This window comes from Piliocolobus tephrosceles, chromosome 4, assembly GCF_002776525.5.
Source record: "Piliocolobus tephrosceles isolate RC106 chromosome 4, ASM277652v3, whole genome shotgun sequence".
Lineage (NCBI taxonomy): Eukaryota > Metazoa > Chordata > Mammalia > Primates > Cercopithecidae > Piliocolobus > Piliocolobus tephrosceles.
The window spans coordinates 114,310,323-114,327,704 of NC_045437.1; the positions used below are offsets into that span (position 1 = coordinate 114,310,323).

The window sequence follows — 17,382 nt, forward strand, 5'->3', positions numbered from 1 at the left end:
ACTTTTTGTAGTTCTCAGTGTACAAATCTTTAACCTCCTTGGTTAGGTTTATGCCTGAGTATTTTATTCTTTTTGATGATACTGTAAATGAAATTGTGTTATTTCCTTTTCAGATTTTTCATTGTTGGTTTAACAAAAATGCAACTGAGTTTTGTGAGCTAGTTTTATATATTGCTGTTTTGCTGAATTCACTTATTATTTCATTTACTAGTTTTTTTTTTTTTTTGGTAGAATTTTAGGATATTCTACACATAAGATCATGTCACCTGTGAACAGAGGTATTTTACTTCTCCCTTTCTAATTTGGATGCCTTTTAGTTCTTTCCCTTGACTAACTGCTCTGTCTAGGACTTGAAGTACTATGTTGAATAGAAGTGGCAAGAGTAGGCATGTCTGATTTTAGAGGAAAATCTTTCAGTCTTTCACCATTCGGTATGATGCCAACTGTGGGCTTTTCACAAATGGCCTATGTTGAAGTGGTTTTCTTCTATTCCTAGTTTGAGTGTCTTTATTGAGAAAGGGTGTTGAATTTTGTCAAATGTGTTTTCTGCATTAATTGAGGTGATCGTGTGTTTTTTCTCTTCATTCTATAATATGCTGTATCACATTTATTTTCATTTGTTAAACTATCCAAGAATAAATCCCGTATGTTCATGGTGTACAGTTGGCTCTCTGTAGCTGTGGGTTCTGCATCCATGGATTCACCCAATTAAGATTTGAAAATATTTGAAAAAAATTTATATCTATACTGAATATATGCAAATGTTTTTTCTTGTCATCATTCCTTAAACAATGCAGTATAACTATTTACATGTAATTTACATTGTATTAGGTATCATAAGTAATCTACAGATGTAAGAGGATGTGTATAGGTTATACAGGATTTAAACATCTGCAAATTTTGGTATCCAAAGGAAGTTCTGGAACCAGTTCCCCCATGTAGTCAACCAAGAGATGACTGCATATCCTTTTAATGTGCTGTTGAATTTTAGTTCATTAGTATTTTGTTGAGGGTTTCTTCATCAACATTTATCAGGTACATTGATTGGCAGTTTTATTGTAGTTTTTTCCTTTCCCCCCTTTTTTTTTTTGAGACAGTCTTACTCTATCGCCCAGAGTGGAGTGCAGTGGCACCATCTCAGCTCACTGCAACCCCTGCCTCCAGGGTTCAGGCGATTCTCCTGCCTCAGCCTCCCCAGTAGTTGGGATTTCAGGTGCATGCCACCATACTCAGTTAATTTTTGTTATCTTTAGCAGAGATGGGGTTTCGCCATGTTGGCCACGCTGGTCTTGAACGCCTGGCCTCAAGTGATCCACCCACCTTGGCCTCCCAAAGTGCTGGGATTGCAGGCATGAGTCACTGCGTCCAGCTGCTTGTAGTTTTTTTGATCTGGCTTTGATATCGGGGTGTATCATGCTACTAATAAAGACATACCCTAGACTGGGTAATTTATAAAGGCAAGAGGTTTAGTTGACTTACAGTTCCACATGGCTGGGGAGGCCTCACAATCATGGCAGAAGGCGAATGAGGAGCAAAGTTACATCTTATACAGCAGTAGGCGAGAGAGTTTGTGTAGGGAAACTCCCCTTTATAAAACCATTAGATATCATGAGATTTATTCACTATTATGAGAACAGCACAGGAAAACCCGCCCCCATGATTCAATTACCCTGCACTGGGTCCCTTCCATGACACGTGGGAATTATGGGATCTACAATTCAAGATGACATTTGGGTGGGGACACAGCCAAACCATATCACAGGGTAATGGTGGCCTCATAGAATAAGCTGAAAATCCTCCTTCCGTTTTTTGGAAAACTCTGAGGAGGATTGGTGCTAATTTTTATTTAAATGTTTGGCCAAATTTACTAGTGAAGCCACCTTGTTGTAGGCTTTTTTGCTGAAAGGTTTTTGATTACTGACTCCTTACTAGTTATTATTCTGTTCAGATTTTTTATTTCTTCATGAGTCAATCTTGGTAGGTTTCCAGGAATTACTCCATTTATTCTAGGTTATCCAGTTTATTGGGGGTATAATTGTTGGCAGTATTCTCTTATAATCCTTTTTATTTCTGTGGCACTGGTTGTAATGCCCCCCTCTTTCATTTCAGATTTTAGTAATTTTTAAAAATTCTATCGCTGAGCTATCAATGCTGATTTTAGTAATTTGAATCTTTTCTCTTTTTTAATCTAGTTAAGAGTTTGTCAGTTTTGATCTTTTCAAAAACCCAACTCTGTGGCTGGGTGCAGTGGCTCATGCCTGTAATCCTAGTACTCTGTGAGGCAAAGGTGGGAGGATCACTTGAGGCCAAGAGTTCAAGACCAGCCTGGGCAACTTAGCTAGATTCCCACCTCTACAAAAAATAACAAAAAAATTAGCTGAGTGTGGTGACGCATGCTTGTTGTCCCAGCTACTTGAGAGGCTGAGGCTGGAGGATGGCTTGAGCCCAGGAGTTCAAGGTTTCAGTAAGCTATAATTGTGCTACTGAACTCCAGCCTGAGTGACAGAGTGAGACCCTGCATCAAAACAAATGGAATGTTTAAAAACCTCATATCTTGGTGGTGTTCATTTTTTTTCCCTATTCTCCATTTATCTCTGCTCTAATCTTTACTATTACCTCCCTCTGCTAACTTTGGGTTCAGTTTCTTCTTTTCCTACTTTAGATATAGTCAGGTTGTTGGTTTGAGATCTTCTTTTTTAATGTAAGCATTTATTTATATCTGTAACTTCTTAGTGCTGCTTTTGCTGCATCCGTAAGTTTTTGTATGTCATATTTCCATTTTAATTTGTCTCAAGGTATTTTAAAATTTCCCATGAGATTTTTTTTTTCTCTGAACCACTGTTGTGTGTTGTTTAGTTGTCATATATTTGTGGGTTTTCCAGATTTCATTCTGCTGTTGATTTCTAGTTTCATCCCACTATGATTGGAAGATACCTGGTAAAATGTCAATGTTTTTATATTTTGTTTAAGTCTTGTTTTGTGGCCCAACATGTGGTCTATCTGGAGAAAACTCCATGTACACTTGAGAAGAATGTGTGTTCTGCTGTTTTTGGGTGGAATGTTCTGTATATGTCTATGCTGAAGTGGCCTAGAGTATTGTTCAAGTCCTCTGTTTTCTTATTGATTTTCTGTCTGGTTATTTTATCCATTATCAAAAGTGGGGTATTGAATCTCCCCCTATTATTGTGTTGTCTATTTCTTCTTTCAATTCTGTCAGCGTTTGCTTTATAGATTTAGGAGGTCTGATGTTCAGTGCATATATATTTGTAATTTTTATACCTCCTTGGTGAACTGACCCTTTTATTATATAATGTCCTTCTTTGCCACTTGTAACAGTTTTTGACTTAAAGTCTTTTTGTCATACATTAGTATAGCCACCCTTGCTCTCTTTGGGTTACTATTTGTGAGGAATATCTTTTCTCATCCTTTCATTTTCAGCAAGTCTTTCTTTCTTTTGTTTTTTAGAGACACGGTCTTGCTCTGTCACCCAACTGGAGTACAGCGGCACTATGATAACCTACTGCAGCCTAGAACTCCTGGGCTCACGGGATCCTCCCACCTCAGCATCCACAGTAGCTGGGACAACAGGTATGTGCTACCATGCCTACTAATTAAAAAAAATTTTTTTTAGAGAGAGAGTCTTTCTATGTTGTCTAGGCTGGTCTTGAACTCCTGACTTCAACCAATCCTTCTACACTGGTCTCCCAAAGTGCTAGAATTACAGGCATGAGCCATTGCACCTGGTGACAAGAGTTTGGTATTTGAAAACATGTAAAGTGAGACTCTTGTAGATGGCATATAGTTGGATCCTGGTTTTTAGTCCATTCAGTTAATCTCTGTCTTTTAATTGGGGACTTTAATCTATTTGCATTTAAAATAATTACTGATAGGGAAGAACTTACTATTGCCATATTAATTATTTCCCATATGTCTTGTAGCCTTTTCAGGCCTCCTTTCCTTTGTTACTGCCTTCCTTCATTTTTCATTGATTTTTTTTTTGTAGTGACATGCTTTGATTTCTTTCTCATTTCCTTTTGGGTATATTCTATAGATATCTTACTTGAAGTTACCATTGAGATTACATAACGTATCTTAAAAGTTATAACAATCGGCCAGGTGCGGTGGCTCAAGCCTGTAATCCCAGCACTTTGGGAGGCCGAGACGGTTGGATCACGAGGTCAGGAGATCGAGACCATCCTGGCTAACACGGTGAAACCCCGTCTCTACTAAAAAATACAAAAAAATTAGCCGGGTGAGGTGGCGGGCGCCTGTAGTCCCAGCTACTTGGGAGGCTGAGGAAGGAGAATGGTGTAAACCCAGGAGGCGGAGCTTGCAGTGAGCTGAGATCCGGCCACTGCACTCCAGCCTGGGAGACAGAGCGAGACTCCGTCTCAAAAAAAAAAAAAAAAAAAAAAAGTTATAACAATCTAGTTTAACAACTTCAGTTGCATACAAAAACCTCTACTTCTTTACTACTCCACCCCAATTTATGTTATCAATGTCTTAAGTTAGATATTTATATACTGTATACCCATAACTTATTTTATTTTTTAAGACAGAGCCTTGCTCTGTTGCCCAGGCTGCAGTGCAGTGGCATGATTTTAGCTCACTGCAACCTCCACCTTCTGGGTTCAAGCAATTCTTGTGCCTGAGTAGCTGAGACTGCAGGCATGCACCACCACACCCAGCTAATGTTTGTATTTTTAGTACAGACAGGGTTTCACCATGTTGGCTGAGCTGGCCTAGAACTCCCGACCTCAGGTGATACTCCCATCTTAGTCTCCCACTCCAGGAAAGGCACGGTGGCTCATGCCTGCAGCCCCCAGACAAGTCAGTACATTGTATGCATGGTCCACTCTTTTGTTTCTGGCCCAAGGGAAGAGTCAAGGTATGGGAGGTTTTCTCCTGGTTGAACCATGCTTTGCTGGGCAGGGAGAAGCACATGGGCATGCAAAATGCCACAAATTTTCCTAGCACTTTTGATAGACTATGCTCTTGGTTAGCCATTGGCCTGGGCACTGAAGCTTCTTAATTCGGCTCCAGAGTTCTCATAGTGATATTCTGGCCTGTATACGGTTGTTAATCCAATGTCTCCATGGGGTAACAAGGGCCTGGAGCTTCCTAGTTTACCATCTTGCTGATGTCTTCCAGACTGTTCCTATTTAAAATCTTCCGTTATTTCACTCCAATCTGGACAAACTGCTTCCTAGGTGTGCTGTTCATTGTAATTTTGGGACTTCTCTTCAATATTCTCCTGGATTAAATCTGATGTTCCCTGGATCCCATGCCTCCCTGCTTTTTTTGATGACTTCCTCATGCCTTTGATACACTACCTCAGGTAACCTCCTAAGAAACAGGGTGTGGGGATATATTCTCAAATTCATGCGTAGCTGGAAATATCTTAATTCTCTCCTCACACTTAACTGATAGTTTGGCTATGTACAGAATTCTAAGTTGAAAGTAATTTGTTGTAGCTAATTGCTTTAGGTGAGCAGACAAAAAGTTGGCTATTAAACTTGAGGATCCTTAAAGGTCAGAATGTGGAAGACATTTTTCCTGTAGCACCAACTCTGCACTAGCTGTCTTTGTTTATTACAGACGGTTCATTCAACCGTTTTTTTTTTTTTTTTTTTGAGACGGAGTTTCACTCTTGCTGCCCAGGCTGGAGTGCAATGGCATTATCTTGGCTCACTGCAACCTCCACCTCTCGGGTTCAAGCAATTCCCCTGCCTCAGCCTCCTGAATAGCTGGGATTATAAGCATGTGCCACCACACCCAGTTCATGTTGTATTTTTAGTAGAGACGGGTTTTCTCCATGTTGGGCAGGCTGGTCTCAAACTCCCAACCTCACGTGATCTGCCCGCCTTGGCCTCCCAAAGTGCTGGGATTACAGGCATGAGCCACTGTGCCCAGCCTCATTAAACTTTTTTAGACAATAAATTCTCTGACTTTTTGCCTGAAGGTAGGTAACCTGGCTACTGATCCTCCTGTCCTCAGCGATGAAGACGTTGGCTGTTCCATCCACAAACTTTCAAAATAAAGATCCAATTACAGCCCACATCTGACTCCTGCCCTCTATTAGATACTGTGTTTCTAAGTCCAAGACCTCTCTGGTGCTCTAAAGGGAAGATTCATCCTTCCTTGGCTATAGCCTCTCTACATGTATGTGGCTTTCTCTGCCCAGCTTCATCAGTCATTACTCTTACATTCTCTGTAGGTCTCCCTAATCTTCATTCAAATCTACTATCCTTCCCTCTTTTTTATAGCCATGAATTTATAACTTTCTCTATTCATTTACTATTATTTTTAATGGGATCTCAAGGACAGGGATAAGTAAACATACTAAATCTTGAATTGGAAGGGTGGGAGTATCAGGAGGGAATAATGGTGTAGACTTTATTACCAGATTTACTGTCACTTTTCTTTTCAGACAGGGTCTTGCTCTGTCACCCAGGCTGGAATAGTGTTGTGATCATGGATCACTGGCCTCAACCTCCTAGGCTCAAGCAATCCTCTTGCCTCAGGCTTCTGTGTAGCTGGGACCACAGGCATGCGTCACTATGCCTGGCTAAATTTTTTATTTTTATTTTTGTAGAGACAGGGTCTCACTTTGTTGCCCAGGCTGGCCTTGAACTCCTGGGCTCAAACTGTCCTCCTGCCTCGGCCTCCGAAAATGGTGGGATTATAGGTATAAGCCATAGCACCTGGTATCACTTTTCTTTACAGTTAAAACTTCCCCTACAGAAGATATAACCTCGTAATTGTTGTTACCTCTTCCTCCATGACATAGGTGAGCAGTTTCCAGTCCCACTCCACTGTCTTGGCATTGGCTGGATGTAGCCTGAAAGTCAAGTGAAATCAATTAGAATTATGGAGAATTTAGAGGGAGAAGGGATGGGATCTGGAAGGTGATAGAAAGAAGAAGCCTCTTCTTATCCTCCATGCTCTTGCTCACCCTCTGGTATTATACCATGTCAATCTGAGAGTAGTGGAACTTCATTGTTTTTTGCTACCCAGTATCCACTCCCCTTTTGGAAAGCTTTAGTACTATAATTTTGTCTTAAGAAACCAACTCTTGGCCGGGTGTGGTGGCTCAAGCCTGTAATCCCAGCACTTTGGGAGGCCGAGACGGGCGGATCACGAGGTCAGGAGATGGAGACCATCCTGGCTAACACTGTGAAACCCCGTCTCTACTAAAAAATACAAAAAACTAGCCGGGCGAGGTGGCGGGCGCCTGTAGTCCCAGCTACTCTGGAGGCTGAGGCAGGAGAATGGCCTAAACCTGGGAGGCGGAGCTTGCAGTGAGCTGAGATCCGGCCACTGCACTCCAGCCTGGGCGACAGAGCTAGACTCTGTCTCAAAAAAAAAAAAAAAAAGAAACCAACTCTTCACTACTCTTAACCAACTAGTTTTACCTACCAGAACGCCAAAATGAAGTATGTGACTTTTTTAGCCAATCATGCTGTTCTACCCCTCAATTCACATTGATTGGCTCAAAGATACAGTCATGTCTCTCATTAGGCAAATTAAATCCTGCAAGACTCAATTTCAGAACTCTTGGGTGACTGTAAAGGAAACTCTCTCTCCCACTGGAAGTGTCATAAAAGCCTGAGGGTGAGAGGGCTACCACACGCAGCTCCGAAACAGAACCAAAGTAGAGCTGCAAAATGAATCCTGGTAACCATTTTTGTATACTGAATCGAGTCACATCTTACTTCTAGGTTTCTAGTAACATGAGGCATTAAATTCTCTTTTACCAGTAGTTAAGGTCTGCTTGGACTGGGTTTCTTATCATCTGCAATTTAAATAACACTAATATACTAAGTCACCCACTGTGTAACAGGTTAAAAAAGGCTATCAAGAGAAAGCTATGCCCTGAGTCCAAGATCCCTAGAAGATTCACCAACAGCCAGAGGTTACGGTTCATACTGTTGAATTTTCATGAGAAGCATGTAGGCCTCCTTTAGGACATCCACAGTCTCAGAGCCACTGAGCAAGATTTTCTGGATGATGTGAGCCACAATTTCTCTTGGTGGGTAATGCTGGGGTGACACAAAGTCCATCAAAAACTGCACAGTCCCCAGGGGAAAATTCTCTTCAATGGTATTTGCTACCATTCTTAGTCTTCGATGAGGGATGGGTTCTAATTTTTGACCCTTGTTCTGTAGAGATTAAAAAGAAGGAAATTAGGAGGGATTTCTGTAGAATACAAAAACAAGAGGTTCTAGAATAGGTTGAAGATAGCAAAGTTTTCCAGGCATTTGAAATATTTAATAATGAGAAAAAAAAAAGAGGCTGGGCGTAGTGGCTCATGCCTGTAATCCCAGCACTTTGGGAGGCCAAGGCAGGCGAACTGCTTGAGGTCAGGAGTTCGAGAGCAGCCTGACCAACATGGTGAAACCCCATCTCTACTAAAAATATAAAAATTAACCAGACGTGGTGGCATGTGTCTGTAGTCCCAGCTACTTGAAGGCTGAGACATGAGAATTGCTTGAACCCGGAAGGTGGAGGCTGCAATGAACCGAGATGGCGCCACTGTACTCCAGCCTAGGTGTCAGAGCGAGACTCCATCTCAAAACAAACAGACAAACAAGAGCTTCAGCTAAAAAACTTTTAATGACATGCGAAAAAGCTTATATAAAGTTAAAAAATCAGAATTCAGTATTATACATATAACATGATTTCATCTATGTTAAAATATAGCATAGACAGAAAAATACAAATGGGTCAAGAGGTAGCCTAGGTTGATTTTGGGGTGAGGGTAACTAGAGACTTAGGGATAGCTGTGATACTATATCAGATACTGAAATAGATAAGAAAGAAGTTTTAAATTCATTTTGTTGTTAGGAGAAGAATTCCATTTTTTTTTTTCTGTGAGAAGAGTAAATATTAAGTTGCTTCTTCCCCCAAAAAATATGTATATAAAGACTGTGACAGAATATGTGAAAAGTGATTTTCTATTATGTGGGTGGTAGAATTAGGGGTGATTTTTTCTGTATGTGCTCTTCCATATTTTTCAATATGTCCATAATACACACTTATTACTTTTATAATTAAAATTAAACAATTTTAAAGTTTGATTGATATGAGGATTTAATAACAATAAATTTTGAACTCTTAATTTTTTTTTTTTTTTGAGATAATCTTGCTCTGTCACCCAGGCTGGAGTACAGTGGCATGATCATGGCTCATTGCAACCTCTGCCTCCCAGGATCAAGCCGTCCTCCCACCTCAGCCTCCCGAGTAGCTGGGACTATAGGCGTGTGCCACCATGCCCGGCTAATTTTTTTTGTATTTTTAGTAGACACGGTTTCGCCATGTTGCGCAGGCTGGTCTTGAACTTGTGAGCTCAAGCAATCAAGCCTGTCTTGGCTTCCCAAAGTGCTGGGATTACAGGTGTGAGCCATCATGCCCGGCCTTAAACAATTATTTATTTATTTATTTATTTATTTTTTTGAGATGGAATCTCACTCTGTCGCCCAGGCTGGAACTCAGTGGCGCGATCTTGGCTCACTGCAAGTTCTGCCTCCCAGGTTCACACCATTCCCCTGCCTCAGCCTCCAGAGTGGCTAGGACACAGGTGTGTACCACCTTGTTCAGCTAATTTTTCAATTTTTTATAGAGGGGGTTTCACCATGTTGTCCAGGCTGGTCTCAAACTCCTGGGCTCAAGCAATCCACCTACCACGGCCTCCCAAAATGCTTGGGTTACAGACATAAGCCACCGTACCCAGCACTGAAGACTTAATTGATCCTCAACCAGTTCTTACAATAATCTTAGGAAATATATACTATTATTATTATTCATATTTTATAAATAAAGAAACTGAGATTTGGAGGGTAAGCATTCGTCATACAACAAATAGCAGAAGCTGGTTTCAAACACAGGTGGCATAAACTTCAGAGCCATCCTCTCAACCCCTACTCCCCATAAACAACAAAAATAATAAGTGTATATGTTAAAAATCCCAATTATTAAAATAAGTAAAATGCCTATGTATAAAAAGGCAATTGGGAAGGAAAGACATCAAATTATTCACAATAATAAATGCTGTCTGGGCCGGGCGCGGTGGCTCACGTCTGTAATCCAAGAACTTTCGGAGGCCGAGGTGGATGGATCACTTGAGGTCAGGAGTTCAAGACCAGCCTGACCAACATGGTGAAACCCTGTTTCTACTAAAAGTACAGAAAATTAGCCAGCAGTGGTGGCGGGCGCCTGTAATCCCAGCTACGTGGGAGGCTGTGGCAGGAGAATAATCGCTTGAACCTGGGAGGCGGAGGTTGTAGTGAGCTGAGATTGTACCACTGTACTCCAGCCTGGGTGACAGGGTGAGACTCCATCTCAAAAAAAAAAAAAAAAAGCAGGTAGAGGCATTCAGAAGGAGAAGACATAAAACATATTCGAAGATGTACTAATTTTAAAAAAGAGAAAAAAAATCATTCTCCAAGGTCAAATCAGTATGAATCCTTGGCTCCCGCCTACCTGGATCACTGCTTGAATGAGGAAAGCATACCTTTTGACACTGAACTATTTCAAGCTGGTTTTCTTAATATGGGGATGGGATGTACATAACTAAAAAACACTTCATACTGTGGAACTTAACCACAGTTATTTTCCCTGACACATCTAGTTTACTTCTCATAAATCAATGATGACCAATGGAAAGTAGCATTCCCACTCATGTCTTAAAATTGAGTTTCCTCCCCCAAAGTCAGCAAGTAATAATTTTGGAGGCCCTTAAGTGATAGAGTATTATTATGTCTGTGATATGGAAGTTGTAATAAGGGCATCAGGAAGGGAAGGCATAGGAGTTGAAGATAAAAATTTATTTATTTTTTTGAGACAGAGTCTTGCTCTGTGGCCAAGGCTGGAGTGCAGTGGTGCAGTCTCAGCTCACTGCAACCTCTGCCTCCCAGATTCAGGTGATTCTCCTGCCTCAGCCTCCTGAGTAGTTGGGATTATAGGTGCATGCCACCACATCCAGCTAGAAGATAAGAATTTACATAAGGCCTACGATGAGTCCAACACCCTCACACTTTACATGTACGACCCTGTGAGGTATGTTATTACTTCCGTTTTATAGATAGGAAAGCTCAGGCTCAAGAAGCTAAAGTGCCCTGCCAGGCGCAGTGGCTCACGCCTGTAATCCCAGCACTTTGGAAGGCTGAGGCGGGTGGATCACGAGGTCAGGAGATCAAGACCATCCTGGCTAACACGATGAAACCCCGTCTCTACTAAAAATACAAAAAATTAGTCAGGTGTGACAGCATGCGCCTATAGTCCCAGCTACCAGGAGGCTGAGGTAGGAGAATCTCTTGAACTTGGGAGGTGGAGGTTGCAGTGAGCCAAGATTGTGCCACTGCACTCTAGCCTGGGAGACAGAGCGAGACTTCATCTCAAAAAAAAAAAGAAAAAAGAAAAAAGTGACAGTTTTTAAGTGTGGGACTAAAATTTGAACCCAGATCTGGGCCTCTACACTGAATGGGTCTTCACAAGTGGAAGAAAGATAAGAAATTTCATTTATGAATGATATTTCATTAATTTGACCTGTCCTCTCATGCATGGACTCCAGTCACACTGACCTCCTCCTAGGCCTAGGGAAAGGACACACAATCCCTAGGGGAAGATGTTAGCTTACCTCTCTTGTGTCTTTATCCGGTATTAGTGTCTGAAAGAAGAGGTGATGAACCGGAGGTCGTAAGAAGTACTTCAGTCTATGCAGGCATGGTCTGTTGTACAACCCACCTTGTGGTATTCGTGCTTGTACATGGGCAGACCTGAGTTTGGCAGGCTCTGACAGTGATATTTCTTTTCTGGCTGGGGTTTCCATGACAGAGAGCCAAGGAACTTTCTCTAAGGGAGTTTCAGACAATGGGCTGGGAGAGCAGCTTGGAGAGGACGGAACTGAGATATCCATAGGCATGTCACGGTTCTGTACACCATTCTGGGTAGAGTCAGGCCTGTCTCCTGGTAAGTGAGGGATGTCTCGAGGTGAGTGTGTCACATCCCCTGATGAGTGTGGCCTGTCTCCAGGTGAATGTAACACATCTCCCGGTAAGTGTGGCATGCCCCCTGGTGACGGTGGTACATGTGGTAACAGTGAATCATCACTTGATGACTGTGGCACATCTTCTGGTGACCCTAGCATGTCTCCTGATGACTGTGGCACATCTGGTGATGGTGGCATGTTTCCAGGTGACCGTGGTACATCTCCTGGTGACTGTAGCATGTCTTGCATGTATGCCACATCTTGTGGAAGCAATATGTTTTGAGGTGGGCCTGGTACATCTTGAGGTAGGCCCAGAGAGTCTTGAGGTGGGCTTGGTGAGTGTTGAGGATGCCATAATGAGTCTTGAGGTGGGCTTGGGATATTCTGCCCAGGGCATGGCACTTCTTGAGGTGGGTGAGTTAGAGCTGGTAGTTGGCACTGCATGGTTTGTGATGGGCATGACGAAGCTCGTGGTGGGCATGAGGAGGCTCGTGGTGGACAAGGTGAGGCTCTCAGTGGGCACGGCAAAGCTTGGAGGGCACATGGCAAGGCTTGTGGTGGGCGAGGCACATCTTGCTGTGGGCATGGCAAGGGTGCTTTTTGATTGCTGCTGCTGCTGCTGCTATTATTGCTTGTTGGGGAGAGGGAGCTAACATCTGAAGACAGCTGTAGGCTTGCCAAGAAGCTGAGGTTACCTATGAATGTGGCTGAGCTGCAATTAGGCTCTGTTGGATAAACAGAGTTTCCACTGATGGATGTAGTGGGTGGGGGACCGACAAAGGTGTTTTCTTCTACTAGGTCCAAATCTACAGGATCACTGTTAATGATTCTCCGTGCTGTAGGCTGAGAGCTTCTGTACACCTGCCCTTCCATCACCTCTTTGCCAGAGAGGCGGGCACATGTCTGAAGACTGGTTGGCTCCTTCTGGGAAGGAGTGACAGGTTCTAAAGTTAAGTCAAGTGTGGCAATAGGTCTATTTTCTCCCTCAGCTTCTGTCAGGTCAATCACACACAGTCCATTGCGATCTTTTGTCCTTGGTCTGGTCTCTCTAGTTAAGTCAATAAAGTCCTGTTGAAGGATTGTATGAAGAGAAGAGGTCAAGATGGCAGTATTAGCTTTATCTGAGATGATTTACGTCTTAGCTTTTAAGGATAAGCATTACTTTACCATTTCACCTCACTGATAAGTTATACATCTTGTATAACATAAGCAATAGTATTGCTAAAGCTGTCAATTTCTATACCTTCTTAAATTCTCCAAATGCTACATGCACATGACTAGGATCATAGTGGGATTTTTTTTTTTTTTTTTTTTTTTTTTCTGGTTCGAGGAGGACAGGGGAGTAGTAGGAGATATTCCAACCTTAAGTCACAAAGCAAAAAGCAACCTTTGTTTGGAAGGTCAAATACACAGGATAACCTACAACAAAAGCTAAATAAGAAGTGAAGCAAATGTAAGAGAATCTATGTGCTAAGAACTTTGAGTATTTTCACATATCTTTAATTTTCACAACGACCTGATAAGATAGGCATTATCAATCCATCATACAGATGGGGAAACTAGAGTTCAGAGGAGTTATCTACCTTAAGATTATACAGCTAAGTAGCAGAGACAGACATTCAAACACAGATCTGTCTATTTCTTTCCCTGTGAAGGCCTAGGAATGTACAACTTGATTCAATACGTAATCAGCCTAGAAACAGATATGAAAGATAATATAACAAGGGTAATAACACCAATAGTGTAAGTCTGAACCCTAAGTAAGTAAATTAATGAAAACTTCCGATATCCACTTCCATTCCATGGCAAATTGATCAGGCTATTCACAAAGCCTAATGATACAGTACAGAGGTATTGTAATCAACCTCTGTACCATAAGCCTGGAAAACTATTGCTGTATCTTCCAGGTGTCTTCTCACTTAGTTGGATACTATTGCCATTGGTACTTTAGGGCCCTGAGGCTAGCAATACTATTGCTGCTCTCACAGCTACCATGCTATTTCTCTTAATAGATGGTCACCATGGTCAACAGCACCAAAGCAGAATACAGAATTCTGAGTGGGTCAAGTGAGAAGCTGGCATCCTGGAATAGGGATTCCCTCATCCTGGAATAGGGATTGCTTGGTGAAACCTAACACCTCATTCTTAGGAAGCAGCCATATGGTATCACCACCTTCAGTGGCTTGGCTCTCAATGGCTAGTAGAACTGAACATGAATAGTTGAAAGGCCATCAAAGGTCTGAACTCAACTCCTCTCCCATAGCCAACTGCTAAAATGCAACATCACCAGGTCTCTCCCATTTATTTATTAATTTAATTTAATTTTTTCTTGAGATGGAGTCTCGCTCTGTCAGCCTAGGCTGGAGTGCAGTGGTGCAATCTTGGCTCACTGCAAACTCTGCCTCCTGGGTTCAAGCGATTCTCCTGCTTCAGCCTCCCAAGTAGCTGGGATTACAGGTGTATGCCACCACACCAGACTAATTTTTGTATTTTTAGTAGAGATGGGGTTTCACCATGTTGGCCAGGCTGGTCTCGAACTCCTGACCTCAGGCGATCCGCCCGCTTTGGCCTCCCAAAGTGTTGGGATTACAGGCATGAGCCACTGTGCCTGGACTATTTAAAACCCATCACTGGCTAGGTACGGTAGATTACCTAGGGCCTGGGAATGTTTGCTTTTGTCCTTTTTTTTTTGAGATGGAGTCTCGCTCTGTCGCCCAGGCTGGAGTGCATTGGCCAGATCTCAACTCATTGCAAGTTCCGCCTCCCGGGTTTATGCCATTCTCCCGCCTAAGCCTCCCAAGTAGCTGGGACTACAGGCACCTGCCACCTTGCCCGGCTAGTTTTTTGTATTTTTTAGTAGAGAAGGGGTTTCACTGTATTAGCCAGGATGGTCTCGATCTCCTGACCTTGTGATCCACCCGCCTCGGCCTCCCAAAGTGCTGGGATTACATGCTTGAGCCACCGCGCCCAGCCTGCTTTTGTCCTTTTACCTAGAATGACTATTATCCCTTTGATTGTTTGGAGTTTTTTGTCTTTCAAGACACAGCACAGATACCATTATGTGTGAAATCCTTTCAGATGACTTCTCCTCCCAGGTTAAACTAACCCCTTCCTCTACCATGTCTCCACTGAACCCATGCAAACCTCTCTCTTTATCCTCAATAATTTAATGATATTGAAAATAGAAATGTATTTTTACTTCATTTTCCAATTATGCATCGCTACTATAAATATACTTGATTTGCGTATATTAATACTGTATTCTGCAACTTTGCTAAGTTCACATACTAGTTTGAGTAAACTTTTTTGTCTATTCCTTAGGATTTCTTTTTTTTCTTTTCCTTTTTTACTCTTTCAATTTATTTTATTTTTTAAGTGTTTGCTTACATTTTACTTTTATTTTTATTTTTTACTTTTTTATTATAAGTTCTAGTATACATGTGCACAACGTGCAGGTTTGTTACATATGTATACATGTGCCATGTTGGTGTGCTGCACCCATTAACTCATCATTTACATTAGGTATGGTATATCTCCTAATGCTATCCCTCCCCCGTCTCCCCACCCCACGACAGGCCCTGGTGTGTGATGTTCCCCTTCTTGTGTCCAAGTGTTCTCATTTTTCAATTCCCACCTATGAGGGAGAACATGCGGTGTTTGGTTTGCTGAGAATGATGGTTTCCAGCTTCATCCATGTCCCTACAAAGGACATGAACTCATCCTTTTTTACCGCTGCATAGTATTCCATGGTGTGTATGTGCCACATTTTCTTAATCCAGTCTATCACTGATGGACATTTGGGTTGGTTCCAAGTCTTTGCTATTGCGAAGTGCCACAGTAAACATACGTGTGCATTGTCTTTATAACAGCATGATTTATAATTCTTTGGGTATATACCCAGTAATAGGATGGCTGGGTCAAATGGTATTTCTAGCTCTAGATCCTTGAGGAATCGCCACGCTGTCTTCCACAATTGTTGAACTAGTTTACAGTCCCACCAACAGTGTAAAAGTGTTCCTATTTCTCTACATCCTCTCCAGCACCTGTTGTTTCCTGACTTTTTAATGATAGCCATTCTGACTGGTGTGAGATGGTGTATCATTGTGATTTCGATTTGCGTTTCTTTGATAGCCAGTGATGATGAGCATTTTTTCATGTGTCTGTTGGCTGCATAAATGTCTTCTTTTGAGAAGTGTCTGTTCATATCCTTCACCTGCTTTTTGATGGAGTTGTTTGATTTTTTCTTGTAAATTTGTTTTAATTCTTTGTAGATTCTGGATATTAGCCCTTTGTCAGATGGGTAGATTGCAAAAATTTTCTCCCATTCTGTAGGCTGCCTGTTCACTCTGATGGCAGTTTCTTTTGATGTGCAGAAGCTCTTTAGTTTAATTAGATCCCATTTGTCAATTTTGGCTTTAGTTGCCATTGCTTTTGGTGTTTTAGACATGAAATCCTTGCCCGTGCCTATGTCCTGAATAGTATTGCCTAGGTTTTCTTCCAGGGTTTTTATGGTTTTAGGTCTAACATTTAAGTCTTTAACCCATCTTGAGTTAATTTTTGTATAAGATGTAAGGAAAGGATCCAGTTTCAGCTTTCTACATATGGTTAGCCAGTTTCCCCAGCACCATTTATTAAATAGGGAATCCTTTCCCCATTTCTTGTTTTTGTCAGGTTTGTCAAAGATCAGATGGCTGTAGATGTGTGGTATTATTTCTGAGGGCTCTGTTCTGTTCCATTGGTCTATATCTCTATTTTGGTACCAGTACCATGTTGTTTTGGTCACTGTAGCCTTGTAGTATAGTTTGAAGTCAGGTAGTGTGATGCCTCCAGCTTTGTTCTTTTTGTTTAGGATTGTCTTGGCAATGCAGGTTCTTTTTTGGTTCCGTATGAACTTTAGTTTTTTTCAAATCTGTGAAGAAAGTCATTGGTAGCTTGATGGGGATGGCACTGAATCTATAAATTACCTTGGGCAGTATGGTCATTTTCACAATTGATTCTTCCTATCCATGGGCATGGAGTGTGCTTCCATTTGCTTGTGTCCTCTTTTATTTTGTTGAGCAGTGGTTTGTAGTTCTCCCTGAAGAGGTCCTTCACATCCCTTGTAAGTTGGATTCCTAGGTATTTTATTCTCTTTGAAGCAACTGTGAATGGGAGTTCATTCAGGATTTGGCTCTCTGTTTGTCTGTTATTGGCGTATAGGAATGCCTGTGATTTTTTCACATTGATTTTGTATCCTGAGACTTTGCTGAAGTTGCTTATCAGCTTAAGGAGATTTTGGGCTGAGACGATGGGGTTTTCTAAATATACAATCATGTCATCTGCAAATAGGGACAATTTGACTTCCTCTTTTCCTAATTGAATACCCTTTATTTCTTTCTCCTGATTGTCCTGGT

At 41.7% G+C, this 17,382-nt stretch overlaps 1 protein-coding gene across 2 annotated transcripts in view; it reads right to left on the reverse strand.

The window, feature by feature from the left end:
* SIMC1 (SUMO interacting motifs containing 1) overlaps positions 1-17,382 on the reverse strand; it is an 87,435-nt gene that overhangs the window by 34,957 nt on the left and 35,096 nt on the right. For both annotated transcript variants that reach the window (XM_023185096.2, XM_023185097.3), the window contains exons 2-4: positions 11,639-13,057; positions 7,930-8,162; positions 6,772-6,841 (exon numbers count right to left, since the gene is read on the reverse strand). In XM_023185096.2, the coding sequence (XP_023040864.1) occupies positions 6,772-6,841; positions 7,930-8,162; positions 11,639-13,057 (1,722 nt within the window). The remainder of the gene's footprint in view (positions 1-6,771; positions 6,842-7,929; positions 8,163-11,638; positions 13,058-17,382) is intronic.